We start from the raw sequence: 16,278 nt of genomic DNA, 5'->3' as shown, positions 1-16,278 counted from the left end.
AGATACTAAAAGGTTTCAGATAGATTATATAATGGTAAGACAGAGATTTAGAAACCAGATTTTAAACTGTAAGACATTTCCAGGGGCAGATGTGGACTCTGACCACAATCTATTGGTTATGAACTGTAGATTAAAACTGAAGAAACTGCAAAAAGGTGGGAATTTAAGGAGATGGGACCTGGATAAACTGAAAGAACCAGAGGTTGTACAGAGTTTCAGGGAGACCATAAGGGAACAATTGACAGAAATGGGAGAAAGAAATACAGTAGAAGAAGAATGGGTAGCTTTGAGGAATGAAATAGTGAAGGCAGCAGAGGATCAAGTAGGTAAACAGATGAGGGCTAGTAGAAATCCTTGAGTAACAGAAGAGATACTGAATTTAATTGATGAAAGGAGAAAATACTAAAATGCAGCAAGTGAAGAAGGCAAAAAGGAATACAAACGTCTCAAAAATGAGATCGACAGGAAGTGCTAAATGGCTAAGCAGGGATGGCTAGAGGACAAATGTAAGGATGTAAAGGCTTATCTCATGAGGGGTAAGATAGATACTGCCTACAGGAAAATTAAAGAGACCTTTGGAGAAAAGAGAACCACTTGCATGAATATCAAGAGCTCAGATGGAAACCCAGTTCTAAGCAAAGAAGGGAAAGCAGAAAGGTGGAAGGAGTATATAGAGGGTCTATACAGGGGTGATGTTCTTGGGGACAGTACTATGGAAATGGAAGAGGAGGTAGATGAAGGGGAAATGGGAGATACGATACTGCGTGAAGAGTTTGACAGAACACTGAAAGACCTAAGTTGAAAAAAGGCCCCGGAAGTAGACAGCATTCCATTAGAACTACTGACAGCCTTGGGAGAGCCAGTCCTCTCTACCATCTGGTGAGCAAGATCTATGAGACAGGCGAAATTCCCTCAGACTTCAAAAAGAATATTATAATTCCAATCCCAAAGAAAGCAGGTGTTGACAGTTGTGAAAATTACCGAACTACCAGTTTAATAAGTCACAGCTGCAAAATACTAATGCGAATTATTTACAGACGAATGGAAAAACTGGTAGAAGCCGACCTTGGGGAAGAGCAGTTTGGATTCCGTAGAAATGTTGGAACACGTGAGGCAGTACTGACCCTACGACTTATCTTAGAAGAAAGATTAAGGAAAGGCAAACCTATGTTTCTAGCATTTGTAGATTTAGAGAAAGCTTTTGACAATGTTGACTGGAATACTCTCTTTCAAATTCTGAAGGTGGCAGGGGTGAAATACAGGGAGCTAAAGGCTATTTACAATTTGTACAGAAAGCAGATGGCAGTTATAAGAGTCGAGGGACATGAAAGGGAGGCAGTGGTTGGGAAGGGAGTGAGACAGGGTTGTAGCCCATCCCCAACGCTATTCAATCTGTATATTGAGCAAGCAGTAAAGGAAACAAAAGAAAAGTTTGGAGTACTATTAAAATCCACGGAGAACAAATAAAAACTTTGAGGTTCACCAATAACATTGTAATTCTGTCAGAGACAGAAAGGACTTGGAAGAGCAGTTGAACGGAATGGACAGTGTCTTGAAAGGAGGGTATAAGATGAACATCAACAAAAGCAAAATGAGGATAATGGAATGTAGTCGAATTAAGTCGGGTGATGCTGAGGGAATTAGATTAGGCAATGAGACACTTAAAGTAGTAAAGGAGTTTTGCTATATGGGGAGGAAAATAACTGATGATGGTCGAAGTAGAGAGGATATAAAATGTAGACTGGCAATGGCAAGGAAAGCGTTTCTGAAGAAGAGAAATTTGTTAACATCAAGTATTGCTTTCAGTGTCAGGAAGTCGTTTCTGAAAGTATTTGTATGGAGTGTAGCCATGTATGGAAGCGAAACATGGACGATAAATAGTTTAGACAAGAAGAGAATAGAAGCTTTTGAAATGTGGTGCTACAGAAGAATCCTGAAGATTAGATGGGTAGATCAGGTAACTAATGAGGAAGTATTGAATAGGATTGGGGAGAAGAGAAGTTTGTGGCACAACTTGACTAGAAGAAGGGACCGGTTGGTAGGACATATTCTGAGGCATCAAGGGATCACCAATTTAGTACTAGAGGGCAGCGTGGAGGGTAAAAACAGTAGAGGGAGACCAAGAGATGAATACAGTAAGCAGATTCAGAAGGATGTAGGCTGCAGTAGGTACTGGGAGATGAAGAGGCTTGCACAGGATAGAGTAGCATGGAGAGCTGCATCAAACCAGTCTCAGGACTGAAGAACACAACATATTCTTCTTGAAATCTGAGGATATTTAGGCTGTCTCATACATCTTTCTCACCAGATGGTAGAGTTATGTCATAACTGGCTCTCCCAAGGCTATCAGTAGCTCTAACAAAATGCTGTCTACTCCCAGGCCTTGTTTCGACTTAAGTCTTTCAGTGCTCTGTCAAATTCTTCCTTCATCTGTCATCTCATCTTCATCGATGTTGCCTTCCATTTCCATAATATTGCCCTCAAGTACCTCGCTCTTGTGTAGACCCTCTACATACTCCCACTTTTCTTCTTTCCCTTCTTTGTTTAGGACTAGTTTTTCATCTGATCTCTTGATATTCATTCAGTGCTTCTCCTTTTCCCAAAGGCCTCTTTAACTGCCCCCTAGTTAAATAGGCTCCTAAATCCTTAAATTTGTCCTCTAGCCATTCCTGACTATCCATTTTGCACTTCCTGTCAATCTCATTTTTTAGACACTTGTATTCCATTTCACATGCTTTATTTACTGTTTGATATTTTCTCCTTTCATCAATTGAATTCAATATCTATTGTGCTACCAAAATCTTTCTACTAGCCTTCATATTTTCACCTACTTGATCATTTGCTGCCTTCACTGTTTCATCTCTTCAAGTTAACCATTGTTCTTCTACTGTATTCCTTTCCCCTGTCATTGTCAATCATTCCCTAATGCTCCCTCTTAAACACTCTACAGTCTCTGGTTCTTTCAGTTTATCCAAGTCCTATCTCATTAAATTCCTACCTTTTCGTAGTTGTCAGTTTTAATCTACAGTTCACAACCTATAAATTGTGGTCAGAGTTCACATCTGCCTCTGGAAATATCTTAAAATTTAAAATATGCTTCTGAAATTTCTGTTGTACCATTACATAATTAATCTGAAACCTTCCAGTGTCCCCAGGTCTCTCCCATATATACAACCTTCTTTCATGTTTCTGAAATCAAGTTAGTTACAATTAAATTATATTTTGTGCAAAATTCTATCAGGCAGATTCTTCTTTTGTTCCTTTTCCCAAATCAGTATTCACCTACTACTGTCCCTTCTTTTATTTTTCCTACTATCAAATTCCAGTCCCCAATGACTGTTAAATTTTCATCTCCCTTGACTACCTGAATAATTTCTTTCATCTCATCATACATTTCTTCAATATCTTCATCATCTTTGGAGCTAGTTGGCACGTAAACTTGTACTGCTGTGGTGGGTGTGGGTTTCATGTCTATCTTGGCTACAGTAACATGTTCACTACTCTGTTCACAGTAGCTTATCCACATTCCTGTTTTTCATTCATTATTAAATCTACTCCTGCATTACCCCTGATCTAACGTTCACACTCCGATCAGTTTTGTATCTCCTGATGACATTCTCCTGAGTAGTCTCCACCCAGAGATCCAAAAGGGAGACTATTTTACCTCTGGAACATTTTACCCAAGAGGATGCCATCATCATTGAATCATATAGTAGAGCTGCATGCTCTCAGGAAAAATTCTAGCTGTAATTTCCACTGTTCACAATACCAGCACAACAGGGCCATACTGGTTGATGTTGCACGGCCAGATCAGTCAGTCATACAGACTGTTGCCCCTGGAACTGCCAAAAAGAGTCCCTCTTCAGGAATCACACATTTGTCTGTTCTCATCAGATACCCCTCTGTTGTGGTTGGACCTACAATGCAGCTTTTGGTATCCCTGAATCGCACAAGACTGCCACCAACAGTAAGATCTATGGTTCATGATGGCTGAGTCATTTACTGATAGAAAGTAATACCAATTCTGTTAGCTATTATGGCATTTTTAGCAGAATTTTTTAATCATAAGCTATCTGAGTCATTTATTTGCTACAAAGACAGCTTAATATTTAAAATTCTGCTAAAAAATGCCATCGCAGCCAACAGACTTGGTATGACTTCATGATGACCTCATGAATTTTGTATTCTCCTTAGGGGTTGTATTTTTTGAAACTAATGTCTGCATGTAACATCTGCACAACTGAAATTGTTAACTGTATGTGGTTGTTTCCTACTGGATTCAATGTTTGCTGTAACTTTGAAGAATTCAGTTTGGCAATAAAGCATTGTAATGTTTCACCACTGCTGTGATCAAAGGTTTTATGGCTTAATACCTCACTCCTTTCTGTCCACACTAAGGTTGAGTTGTGGATAGACTAAATCATTTACCTTTTTCATATTATACTGAATTATACCCTTCTCACAAGCATCAAGACTTTACTTATTACCTAATGACACTATTGTATACTAGCTGTTACCTGTGGCTGGTATCATGCATCATTAATTTTGTTATGATGAGTCATGGTGAGTAAGTAGGTTATCGTACATGCAATAACATCAGCTGCCATCATGGGTCTGCCTTTTTGGATAAGCACAGCTCATGATGTGATGTGCCAATGCACAATGCAGTGGCATGCGCAGTGTCTCTGTGAAGCAATGCGTAAAGGGGGCCATAGGCGGGAATGTGCTACTGGAGTAGGGACATCATACAGCGTATACATTATGCAACAAATTTAGTAATTTTTTGACACGGTTTATGTTCACTGATGTAAAGAAAAAAAGGTGTTTTGTTCCATACTTCAACCTCTTAAAGTTGAATTTTTTACATTCTAAAGCAGCCTATGTTCTTCCTCAGGGTTCAAGCTATCTCTGTACCAAAATTTCATCCGAATCAGTTCAGCAGTTTAGTCTTGAAAGCATAACAGACATATACTTTTGCATTTACAATATTAGTATGGACAAAACTTTAAATCAAATTTTTGTTATTATCGGTTTTTGATGAAATAAAGTCCATATTTTGCCTCAAGCTACCTGTGAAAATAGACAAACATGGTGGTTTTTGATCGAACAAAGCCTGTGTGTTGCCCCAAGTTATGCTCAAGTTACACATGAAAACCTCATCAAAATTTGTCTAGTTATTTTGGACTTTAATATCTTGAAACAGACAGACATGATGGCAGTTTTATTATTAGTATAGATATTGGTAGAAGGTTACTCATGTTTTTAATACAGAGATACAAATATATATGTAGATGAGTCTTTTAGATATATAGAATTTGTATCACAGCTGTTTCATTTTACTCATTGCCCCCCAAATATGTTGCAATTTCACATTGATGTGTAATTGTACAGTGTCTGCATAAGATGCCTAGATGTTTTACATATCTGAAAGACATATAAAACATTTTATGAAAAAGCTTATCTCATTGTACTTAAAATAGCATTCTGTTTACAGATGGCTCTATGCATCCCACAAAAAGGATGCTAGGAAGAAAGATGAAGAAGAAAATGCAGCCACCAGGACGACAGCAGTTCTCGAAGCTGCTGCCACTGCGACAAAGACGGATCCCTTGGCCTTCCCCATGGTGAGGAATGGTTCTGTCAGGTTCAGTGACAAGTCAAAAGAAGAAAGCAGAGCAGTGGATTCATCCACGCTGGACCAAAGAGCAGCAGAAGAAGGACTGACTCACAGGAAGATCTTTGGTGTCGAAAATCCGGCGTACGAGCAAGACTCTGACACAAAACCGGGAGAAGTTCGACTATGAAGAACATTATCTCTAGTGGCAATGAGAGTGTAACTCATCAGTTTGGACTTCACGGTGCACCATGACACGCTTTGTTAATTCTGCCTTCCTTTTATTTTGTTGCGCTAATGGGACCTGAGAAATGATAACATAATTGTTTGAGACAATGGTGAAAAAAATTTGTTGGAAGAAGGCAGATTTCTGACATTAGTAAAAATGTGCAAAAACAATATGAATGGATGCCGTGAAAGATTCTCAGTATCACACCATGATTTTACAAGCCTAGTATACTGGGAGTCTTTTTACATATAGATGTTGCCATGAAAGACTAAGTTGTCAGTTTATTATAGCAGGCAGAAAAACTCTTCCAGAGTATGTCTGTGTGGAAGATAATCTGGTATCCCAACAGCTGTGGTATGTGTTTCATCAGTATTTTATACTGGATGCCAAGTTGCTAGATTGTTTCTAAGTATTTAATGAGATGGTGGCAAAGAAATGATAGGAATGAGTTAATTTGCATAAAATACTAGACACTTCTGTAAGAATCAGATAGGCTACAAACACCCTGACAATGTGTACCCAACAGCAGCAGAAGACAAAGTGCATTTTTCTCATTCTTTGGAAAGATTTTATTATAGCTGCTGTTATGCCACAGCTAGACATTTCACTCTATTATCTAAAATAATTTATTTTCTTCAAGCTTTAAAATCTCCTTATGATACCATGACTTCATTGCTGATTTTCTCCTAAAGCAGCCAGTGCTCATTCGCATACAATAATGGTTAAATATGTGGTATTCAAAGCTATTTTATTTTTACACACATTCCTCAAACAAACACAATGCTCACAATTAATGTTTGTTAACAATATATACTCAAGTAATGATAAATCAAGAGAGCTTAACATGACAAATTTAGACTGCTTACCAATTTATGTATACAAAGTGAAACTGCGACTTTAGATTCTTAAGTCATTGCTTAGATAATACCCAAGATTTTCCACTGCCATATTGTTTCAATAAATCTGGCTTTCTTTATATATGGCACTTAGGAAAATGCAGTTGAGGCCAAGGATATTCTGTTATCTTAATCCCCTCATATCTCTCTCTCTCTCTCTCTCTCTCTCTCTCTGATCACACACATTCTTCCAGAGAAACAAATACCAATATAAGTAAATTAATGGTATGTTCTAGAAAGAAAGAAATGCTTACAATAATCCTAGAAATTTTACTGTAAGTTTCCACAAAGAAATGGGGCTGATGACAATAAAACAGAGTTAAAAAAAAAGTATTTCATAAAGATATACTGTTTCCAAAAATAAAGTTAAGGATTTACAACAATAAAGTTCCTGTACTTTAAAGAGCTAAAAATAACATCAGAATTCTGTACACATGTTAAACCAAAACACAATTGGCTGTGAGATATGAAAATGAAAAAAAGGCATAGTGGCTAGGCTAGTATACAACAATATAAACAATACCTGCTAATACATTCATGGATTATGCTAAATATAAATACAAGCATATTATTTCTTTATTTTGTTCAAGCACCTTATAGTGCAGCGGCTGAAACTATAACCAAGACAGGAATTAAAAACGCAGCCTGATAATGTGACACTCTTGCATAGCAATAGGAAATTCTGCTTAGATTAGCCAGAGACTCCCCAAACAATCATGTGCCTGATATTTACAGCTTTTGAACTGAATGTAACTGCAGCAACATTGTTTAGACACAGTGTTGCATTCTTGAAAAAAGTGTGAATTATATTATGGCCACCAATTAGCATCGAAGTAGAGCTTGAATGCAAAACAAATTTAATGGCAAAATAATGTTAGAGTCAATAGATTAAGAAACTAAAGTCAAACTATTAATGAAAAAATAAATTTTATGATGAATGGGATAATATACTGCAGTTAATTCTATGTTTTTACATTAGGTGATCCATTCAACAAAACAGTATAATTCAACACAAATAACAAGTCTGTCATACGACACTTCGGCCAAAGATGATAAGAAAGCAAAACCATTAAAAGGTAGTGTCCTTTCAAATACAGGTTAGAAACGATGTGACCAGATTGGGAAAGAAGTGTAAGTCATGAGGAATATATCATAAAACAGCAGCATGAGATCCTGACTGAAGTTGTGATTTAGCTCCCATCTTTCTTTCCTCTTCTCTTGCCTACTTTCTGCATCTTTCCCTCTTCACTTGCAGAAGAGGAAACGCATGGTTAAAGATTCAGTGTAGCTCTTTGAATGTTTCTGTTCATCAACTGAAGTGACCTTCATTTTTCAGTAAGGCTTGTTGTTCAATTATTCTTCATCCTGTCAGGTGTCTACAGGTATCCTACATTTACGAAGATAAAATATATTGATTAAAAGTACATACCCTTTGCCATCAGACTAATGTTGAGGCTAATGCTTTTTCTAAGAGAACAATGAACATAATTCAGTGCAGGGTTTCACAGCTGGATTTTACATCCTTTATGATTTATGGTTTATGAGCTGTGGTCCAAGGCATATTTCTGCACCTAGAATGTTGCCTCCTGACTCTGTACCCATATGCATAAAGGAACAGTTACTTGATTTTCAAACTTAAACAAAGGACCTACCCTCACAATTGGTCATGGAAGGAATATACAAAATCATCTGCACATGCAGACAATGGTGCATAGAGACTACCAAAAGTATCATAAACACATGGCTTTAACACAAGGGCAGTTGTCAGGGAAATATGTATAATCAGCATGTATAGTGCATGCAATTGGTCCAGGAAACAACAAATCTGAGTCTCTGAGACTGTAGTTGTTTCCGAGACTAACTATCATTATATTAAGGTGTATGATGGGGCCATATAAATTCAAAAACAACTTCACCAGGAAATGAGGAGGGCTGAAATTAGAGAAGTTCTGGGCCTTAGTTCCACAGGACGAGCTCTGTAATGCACATTGGCTTGATTCTGTATTTGGTGGCAGTTGAATGATGTGACACAACTGTTGTGTGATTATGTACAAACTTAAAGCTTGTTAAAGTTTGAAAATTGAGTAACTATGTCATTATGCCTCTGAAGCTGTCTCCAACATCAGGAGACAAAATATTAGGAACCAAAGCACGCCTTAGAGCACATTCTAACACTCATGAAACAAAATTTCCAATGAACATTGTTTATATATGTTCAAGGTACAGTTCAGCCAGTTGAGGGTGTATGTTTCTACTGAACAAGTGAGCATAAAAGATATTGCAGAAATATGAATTGTTCAGTGACGCTGCTCTAGGTGGAAAATAGATGGGGGGGGGGGGGGGGTATATAGCCAGGAGCAGGTAAGATGCTGGCTGATATAAGTAACATATTTAAAAGTGACCACATATACAATAGTTCTGGTGAGAAACGCCTGTTTTATTGATAATCTTACATCAAAGAACGATACACCAGTGCTCGTCATGCAGTGAAGTTGAGTTCGTGGTCAAATACTGTATATAGTAGTGCAGGTATTGTCCAGTTACACCTCAGTGGTCTTTACCTGTACTCCTTTCCTGTGGTAGTTCTCTGTAAGACAGGAATCCAATATCCACTTAACCTTAGTGTTCCTCTTTCCTGTTAAAGTTCCTGGGCTTGTAGATCTCTAAAGATTCACAAGTAATTAAATGTTGTGCATCACACTCTACATCTCAGCCCAGCTGATTTCTCTCTCTGACTTAGCGTGTAGCTTGGTTTATGTCCCATTGCTAATGTTAACAGAGTATCCCATCATGCCTATTCACACATAACTACAAGGGCCCAGTATTTGGTAAATAACCGTTGCTGTTAGTGGACCCTATTTGTCTTCAATAAATCTGAGGCATGCACTGATTTTCTTGATCAGTCTGTGTTGTTTTTCTGGAGTATATAACCAATTGAGTACCTTCACACTGGTGACATATGGCAGAAAGATCGTGTCTGAAACTACTTCTTTAAAGCTGTCTCTCACCATATATTGGGCATTGTCATTCTTCATGGTATATCTATTGCTCTTCTGAATTTGTTCCACATTACAAGTATTGTATTTCATGTCTGATTCAGAGGTCATCAGGCAATACATCATGAATTAGCTGTGAAATTTTCAGTGGTTACGTAGTTATAAATCTCTTAAACAGGCCACATTTTCGTTCCTTCAAGATCTGTCTGGATAGATAGCAGATTTTAATGTATTGGTTAATGATATTTGGGGACCTATCATACAGAAACAATTAGTTTTTCCTATTATTTTGATTTTATATTGAACCCTGATCTTGAAAAGTAATGTGGATGCCCCAGACCTAATAACTGGTATGGAGGATACATAGGACATATTTCATGGAGATCCCTAAAAATCTGACTATGTTAAGGCTTTACCCGGTGTCATGTAATGGACACACTCCAGCTCTGCTTGCAAAGTGAAAAAAAATCTGTGGTGAAATAAATTTAATTCCTGTTCCTGTGTAAACTTCTGATTTCTACACACAGTATTATATTTAAACTGGAAACATATTGTACATTTGAAATGTTCTTTAATGCTGTCCAGAAAGAGTGTACAGCAAGTACATGCTGGACTTTTAAACAAAATAACCTATTCTACATTTCCAATTGATAGCCATTCTGGCATATCATGTTGGTGGATTGACAAGACTGCAGGAAAAGCCTTTATTTAAGTATTATGTCACGTAATGTATTTGCAAAATTTCAGTGATAACTGCTACATTTACATAAGTTCTTTTGTTATTAATACATGTTAAGCACAAAGAAAAGTGTAAATGTTTCAAAATGCTTCCAATGTAACAGTTCTCTGTTTACTTCATTATGTAAATTCTTCTATATAATATATTTTCTTGAAACTTAGTGTTTGCATGTAACTGGCTAAAAATGTGCTTTTTTTCTTGAGACTGTATATTTGTAAATATTTTCTTATGGTGATGTAAATTTCTGTGTTGGAATAAAGTGATGTTTGTTCTAAAAACAGCAAGTCAGTAAAATATTGTATCTGTCACCTCCTTCCATCTCAGTAACTCGTACAACTCCTGAAACAGATTTCCTTTTTTGTTAAATTCGAGTATTTAGTAGAATGTAAAACGCTAATACCAGTATGTCATTATAATTAAATGGAAGACATTGTGCTATGAATTAATCAGTAAACTGTCATATGCAATCACATACACAAACAAGTCAAGTACAGGGTGATTCAAAAAGAATACCACAACTTTAAAATGTGTATTTAATGAAAGAAACATAATATAACCTTCTGTTATACATCATTACAAAGAGTATTTAAAAAGGTTTTTTTTCACTCAAAAACAAGTTCAGAGATTTTCAATATGGCCCCCTCCAAACACACGAGCAATATCAACCCGATACTCCAACTCGTTCCACACTCTCTGTAGCATACCAGGCGTAACAGTTTGGATAGCTGCTGTTATTTCTCGTTTCAAATCATCAATGGTGGCTGGGAGAGGTGGCCGAAACACCATATCCTTAACATACCCCCATAAGAAAAAATCGCAAGGGGTGAGATCAGGGCTTCTTGGAGGCCAGTGATGTGCTCTGTCACGGGCTGCCTGGCGGCCGATCCATCGCCTCGGGTAGTTGACGTTCAGGTAGTTACGGACAGATAAGTGCCAATGTGGTGGCGCTCCATCCTGCTGAAATATGAATTGTTGTGCTTCTTGTTCGAGCTGAGGGAACAGCCAATTCTCTAACATCTCCAGATACTGTAGTCGAGTAACAGTAGCACCTTCGAAGAAAAAGGGACCAAAAACTTTATTGGCTGAAATGGCACAGAAAACGTTCACCTTAGGCGAGTCACGTTCATACTGAGTTGTTTCCCGCGGATTCTCAGTGCCCCATATACAGACATTGTGACGGTTGACTTTCCCGTTAGTGTGGAAAGTTGCTTCATCGCTAAACACAATATTTGAAACGAAAGATTCATCTGTTTCCATTTGAGCAAGGATAAAATCACAGAAATCAATTCTTTTAATCTTATCAGCTGCAGACAGTGCTTGAACCAATTTCAGACGATAAGGTTTCATAACTAACCTTTTTCGTAGGACTCTCCATACAGTTGATTGTGGAATTTGCAGCTCTCTGCTAGCTCTGCGAGTCGATTTTCCTGGGCTGCGAACAAATGCTTGCTGGATGCGTGCTACATTTTCATCACTCGTTCTCGGCCGTCCAGAACTTTTCCCTTTGCACAAACACCCATTCTCTGTAAACTGTTTATACCAACGTTTAATACACCACCTATCAGGAGGTTTAACACCATACTTCGTTCAAAATGCACGCTGAACAACTATCGTCGATTCACTTCTGCCGTACTCAATAACACAAAAAGCTTTCTGTTGAGCGGTCGCCATCTTAGCATCAACTGACGCTGACGCCTAGTCAACAGCGCCTCAAGCGAACAAATGTACAACTAAATGAAACTTTATAGCTCCCTTAATTCGCCGACAGATAGTGCTTGGCTCTGCCTTTTGTCGTTGCAGAGTTTTAAATTCCTAAAGTTGTGGTATTCTTTTTGAATCACCCTGTATATATCCTGTAGCCTGTAAACTGACTCAATGTTTAGCCTCAAATGTTATGGATGTTGGTAGCTAGGTTACTTTTTCTCATCTGTTGGAATTCATATTCACATGTTTTGGAAGTCATAGTTGAAGTTTCAGTTGTAGCCATGGCAGATGTGAGTGATCATACAGTGAAGAGCCAAAGAAACTGGCATTCCTGCCTAATATCATGTAGGACTCCTGTGAGCTTGCAAGAAGGATTTGACTAATGTCTGAAGTAGTGCTGGAGGGAATTGACACCAAGAATCTGGCAGGCCTGTCCATAAATTCCTAAGAGTATGAGGGGGTGGATATCTCTTCTTGAACAACACACTGCAAGACATCCCAGATATGCTCAATAATGTTCATGTCTGGGGAGTTTGGTGGCCAGCAGAAGTGTTTAAACTCTGAAGAGTGTTCCTGGAGTCACTCTGTAGCAACTCTGGATGTGTGGGGTGTCGCGCATTTTCCTGCCCAAGTCCATCAGAATGCACAAGGGACAGGAATGGATGCAGGTCATCAGACAGGATGAATACATACGTGTCACCTGTCAGAGTCATATCTAGAGGTATCAGGGGTCCCACAACACTCCAACTGCACACGCCCCACGCCATTACAGAGCCTCCACCAGCTTGAACAGTCCCCTGCGGACATACAGAGTCCATGGATTCATGAGATTCTCTCCATATTCTCTCCATACCCATATCTATATGCTTGATACAATTTGAAATGAGACTCGTGCAACCAAAACATGTTTTCAGTCATCAACAGTCCAATGTCAGCATTGACAGGCCCAGGCAAGGTATAAAGCTTCATGTCGTGCAGTCATCAAGGGTACAAAAGTGGGCCTTCAGCTCCAAAACCCATATTGATGATGTTTCATTGAATGGTTCACACCCTGACACTTGTTCATGGCTCAGCATTGAAATTTGAATTGAATTGCAGAAGGGCTGCACTTCTGTCATGTTGAATGATTCTCTTCAGTCGCCATTGGTCCAATTATGGCAGGGTCTTTTTCCGGCCGTAGTGATGTCGGAGATTTGATATTCACAGTGCATTTGTGAAATGTTCGTACGGGAAAATCTCCAGTTCATTCCTACCTCGGAGATTCTGTGTGCTGACTATAACAACACATTCAAATTCTCTTGAAATTTGATAACCTGCCATTGTAGCAGCATTAACTGATCTAAAAACTGCGCAGACACCTGTTGTCTTATATAGGCATTGCTGACCACAGCACCATATTCTGCCTGATTACATACACTCCTGGAAATTGAAATAAGAACACCGTGAATTCATTGTCCCAGGAAGGGGAAACTTTATTGACACATTCCTGGGGTCAGATACATCACATGATCACACTGACAGAACCACAGGCACATAGACACAGGCAACAGAGCATGCACAATGTCGGCACTAGTACAGTGTATATCCACCTTTCGCAGCAATGCAGGCTGCTATTCTCCAATGGAGACGATCGTAGAGATGCTGGATGTAGTCCTGTGGAACGGCTTGCCATGCCATTTCCACCTGGCGCCTCAGTTGGACCAGCGTTCGTGCTGGACGTGCAGACCGCGTGAGACGACGCTTCATCCAGTCCCAAACATGCTCAATGGGGGACAGATCCGGAGATCTTGCTGGCCAGGGTAGTTGACTTACACCTTCTAGAGCACGTTGGGTGGCACGGGATACATGCGGACGTGCATTGTCCTGTTGGAACAGCAAGTTCCCTTGCCGGTCTAGGAATGGTAGAACGATGGGTTCGATGACGGTTTGGATGTACCGTGCACTATTCAGTGTCCCCTCGACGATCACCAGTGGTGTACGGCCAGTGTAGGAGATCGCTCCCCACACCATGGTGCCGGGTGTTGGCCCTGTGTGCCTCGGTCGTATGCAGTCCTGATTGTGTCGCTCACCTGCACGGCGCCAAACACGCATACGACCATCATTGGCACCAAGGCAGAAGCGACTCTCATCGCTGAAGACGACACGTCTCCATTCGTCCCTCCATTCACGCCTGTCGCGACACCACTGGAGGCGGGCTGCACGATGTTGGGGCGTGAGCGGAAGACGGCCTAACGGTGTGCGGGACCGTAGCCCAGCTTCATGGAGACGGTTGCGAATGGTCCTCGCCGATACCCCAGGAGCAACAGTGTCCCTAATTTGCTGGGAAGTGGCGGTGCAGTCCCCTACGGCACTGCGTAGGATCCTACGGTCTTGGCGTGCATCCGTGCGTCGCTGCGGTCCGGTCCCAGGTTGACGGGCACGTGCACCTTCCGCCGACCACTGGCGACAACATCGATGTACTGTGGAGACCTCACGCCCCACGTGTTGAGCAATTCGGCGGTACGTCCACCCGGCCTCCCGCATGCCCACTATACGCCCTCGCTCAAAGTCCGTCAACTGCACATACGGTTCACGTCCACGCTGTCGCGGCATGCTACCAGTGTTAAAGACTGCGATGGAGCTCCGTATGCCACGGCAAACTGGCTGACACTGACGGCAGCGGTGCACAAATGCTGCGCAGCTAGCGCCATTCGACGGCCAACACCACGGTTCCTGGTGTGTCCGCTGTGCCGTGCGTGTGATCATTGCTTGTACAGCCCTCTCGCATTGTCCGGAGCAAGTATGGTGGGTCTGACACACCGGTGTCAATGTGTTCTTTTTTCCATTTCCAGGAGTGTATCTCTGTATGTGAATACATATGCCTATACCAGTTTATTTAGCACTCCAGTGTAGATACACTATTGAGGAGTGCTTAGTGAAAAATGTGTGGATGCCTGAATGACAACATGCATGACAGAAAATGAGACGGATTGTATGAGCATTCTAAGAATGATTTAATAAGGGTCCACCACAGAAGGCAAAACTTCTGTATTGGAAAAGATGTAACATAGCAAGTAATTGCGAGATGACATTCACTGCGTAAGACACGCAGCCATCTAGTACAGTGGCTGAAGGATGGCTATGTTTTTACTCGCTTTGCTCACAGCACAGCTGACGCTGCTTGACGTGAGAACTGCATAGCATAACAGTCAGTCAATTTGAAGATTCATACCCTCTACAAATCTAAATAATCCATATTATTTATTATCCAATTTTGTTGAAATTTGATAAACCACCTTTTGTTATTAATAGAATGATGATGTCAAAACTTCAAGTTTTTATTTATTATAGTTCCAGAGATAAAGAAAATTATCTAAAAGTTCTAAAACCAATGTGTGTTTTTTAAAACCACCTTAGGAACAAACACAGACTGCCAGAATGAGATTTTCACTCTGCAGCGGAGTGTGCGCTGATATGAAACTTCCTGGCAGATTAAAACTGTGTGCCCGACCGAGACTCGAACTCGGGACCTTTGCCTTTCGCGGGCAAGTGCTCTACCATCTGAGCTACCGAAGCACGACTCACGCCCGGTACTCACAGCTTTACTTCTGCCAGTATCTCGTCTCCTACCTTCCAAACTTTACAGAAGCTCTCCTGCGAACCTGGAGAGCTTCTGTAAAGTTTGGAAGGTAGGAGACGAGGTACTGGCAGAAGTAAAGCTGTGAGTACCGGGCGTGAGTCGTGCTTCGGTAGCTCAGATGGTAGAGCACTTGCCCGCGAAAGGCAAAGGTCCCGAGTTCGAGTCTCGGTCGGGCACACAGTTTTAATCTGCCAGGAAGTTTCAAACACAGACTGACTTGCATTATCATTGGAAGCCATTACAAAGTTACCAGTGTATAAAAATCCATTAATTAGAATTTTCTTTTTCAACACTTTAGTCACTGCACATTATGTAATACAAAAATTGATTAAAATTATTATTTGATTATATTTTGTTGTGTGAGTGTGTGAGAAAGATTGAGAGAGTGTATGTGGGATGTACATTAAAACTTAATATGTCATTTTTCATAAAACCTTCTACAAATAGACCTTGGGAAAGTTGCAGTGCAACCATGATTCCG

At 40.1% G+C, this 16,278-nt stretch overlaps 1 protein-coding gene across 1 annotated transcript in view; it reads left to right on the top strand.

The window, feature by feature from the left end:
* The window catches only part of LOC126215237 (solute carrier family 46 member 3-like), a 366,563-nt gene extending 359,650 nt beyond the window's left edge, over positions 1 to 6,913 (top strand). The window contains exon 8 of the mRNA XM_049941901.1: positions 5,495 to 6,913. Coding sequence (XP_049797858.1) covers positions 5,495 to 5,804 — 310 coding nt within the window. The 3' untranslated portion in view covers positions 5,805 to 6,913. The remainder of the gene's footprint in view (positions 1 to 5,494) is intronic.
* The last annotated feature ends 9,365 nt before the right edge of the window (positions 6,914 to 16,278 follow it).

This window comes from Schistocerca nitens, chromosome 12, assembly GCF_023898315.1.
Source record: "Schistocerca nitens isolate TAMUIC-IGC-003100 chromosome 12, iqSchNite1.1, whole genome shotgun sequence".
NCBI lineage: Eukaryota > Metazoa > Arthropoda > Insecta > Orthoptera > Acrididae > Schistocerca > Schistocerca nitens.
The sequence above is the reverse complement of the archived record's forward strand: the minus strand, read 5'-3'. Positions and strand labels throughout refer to the sequence as shown.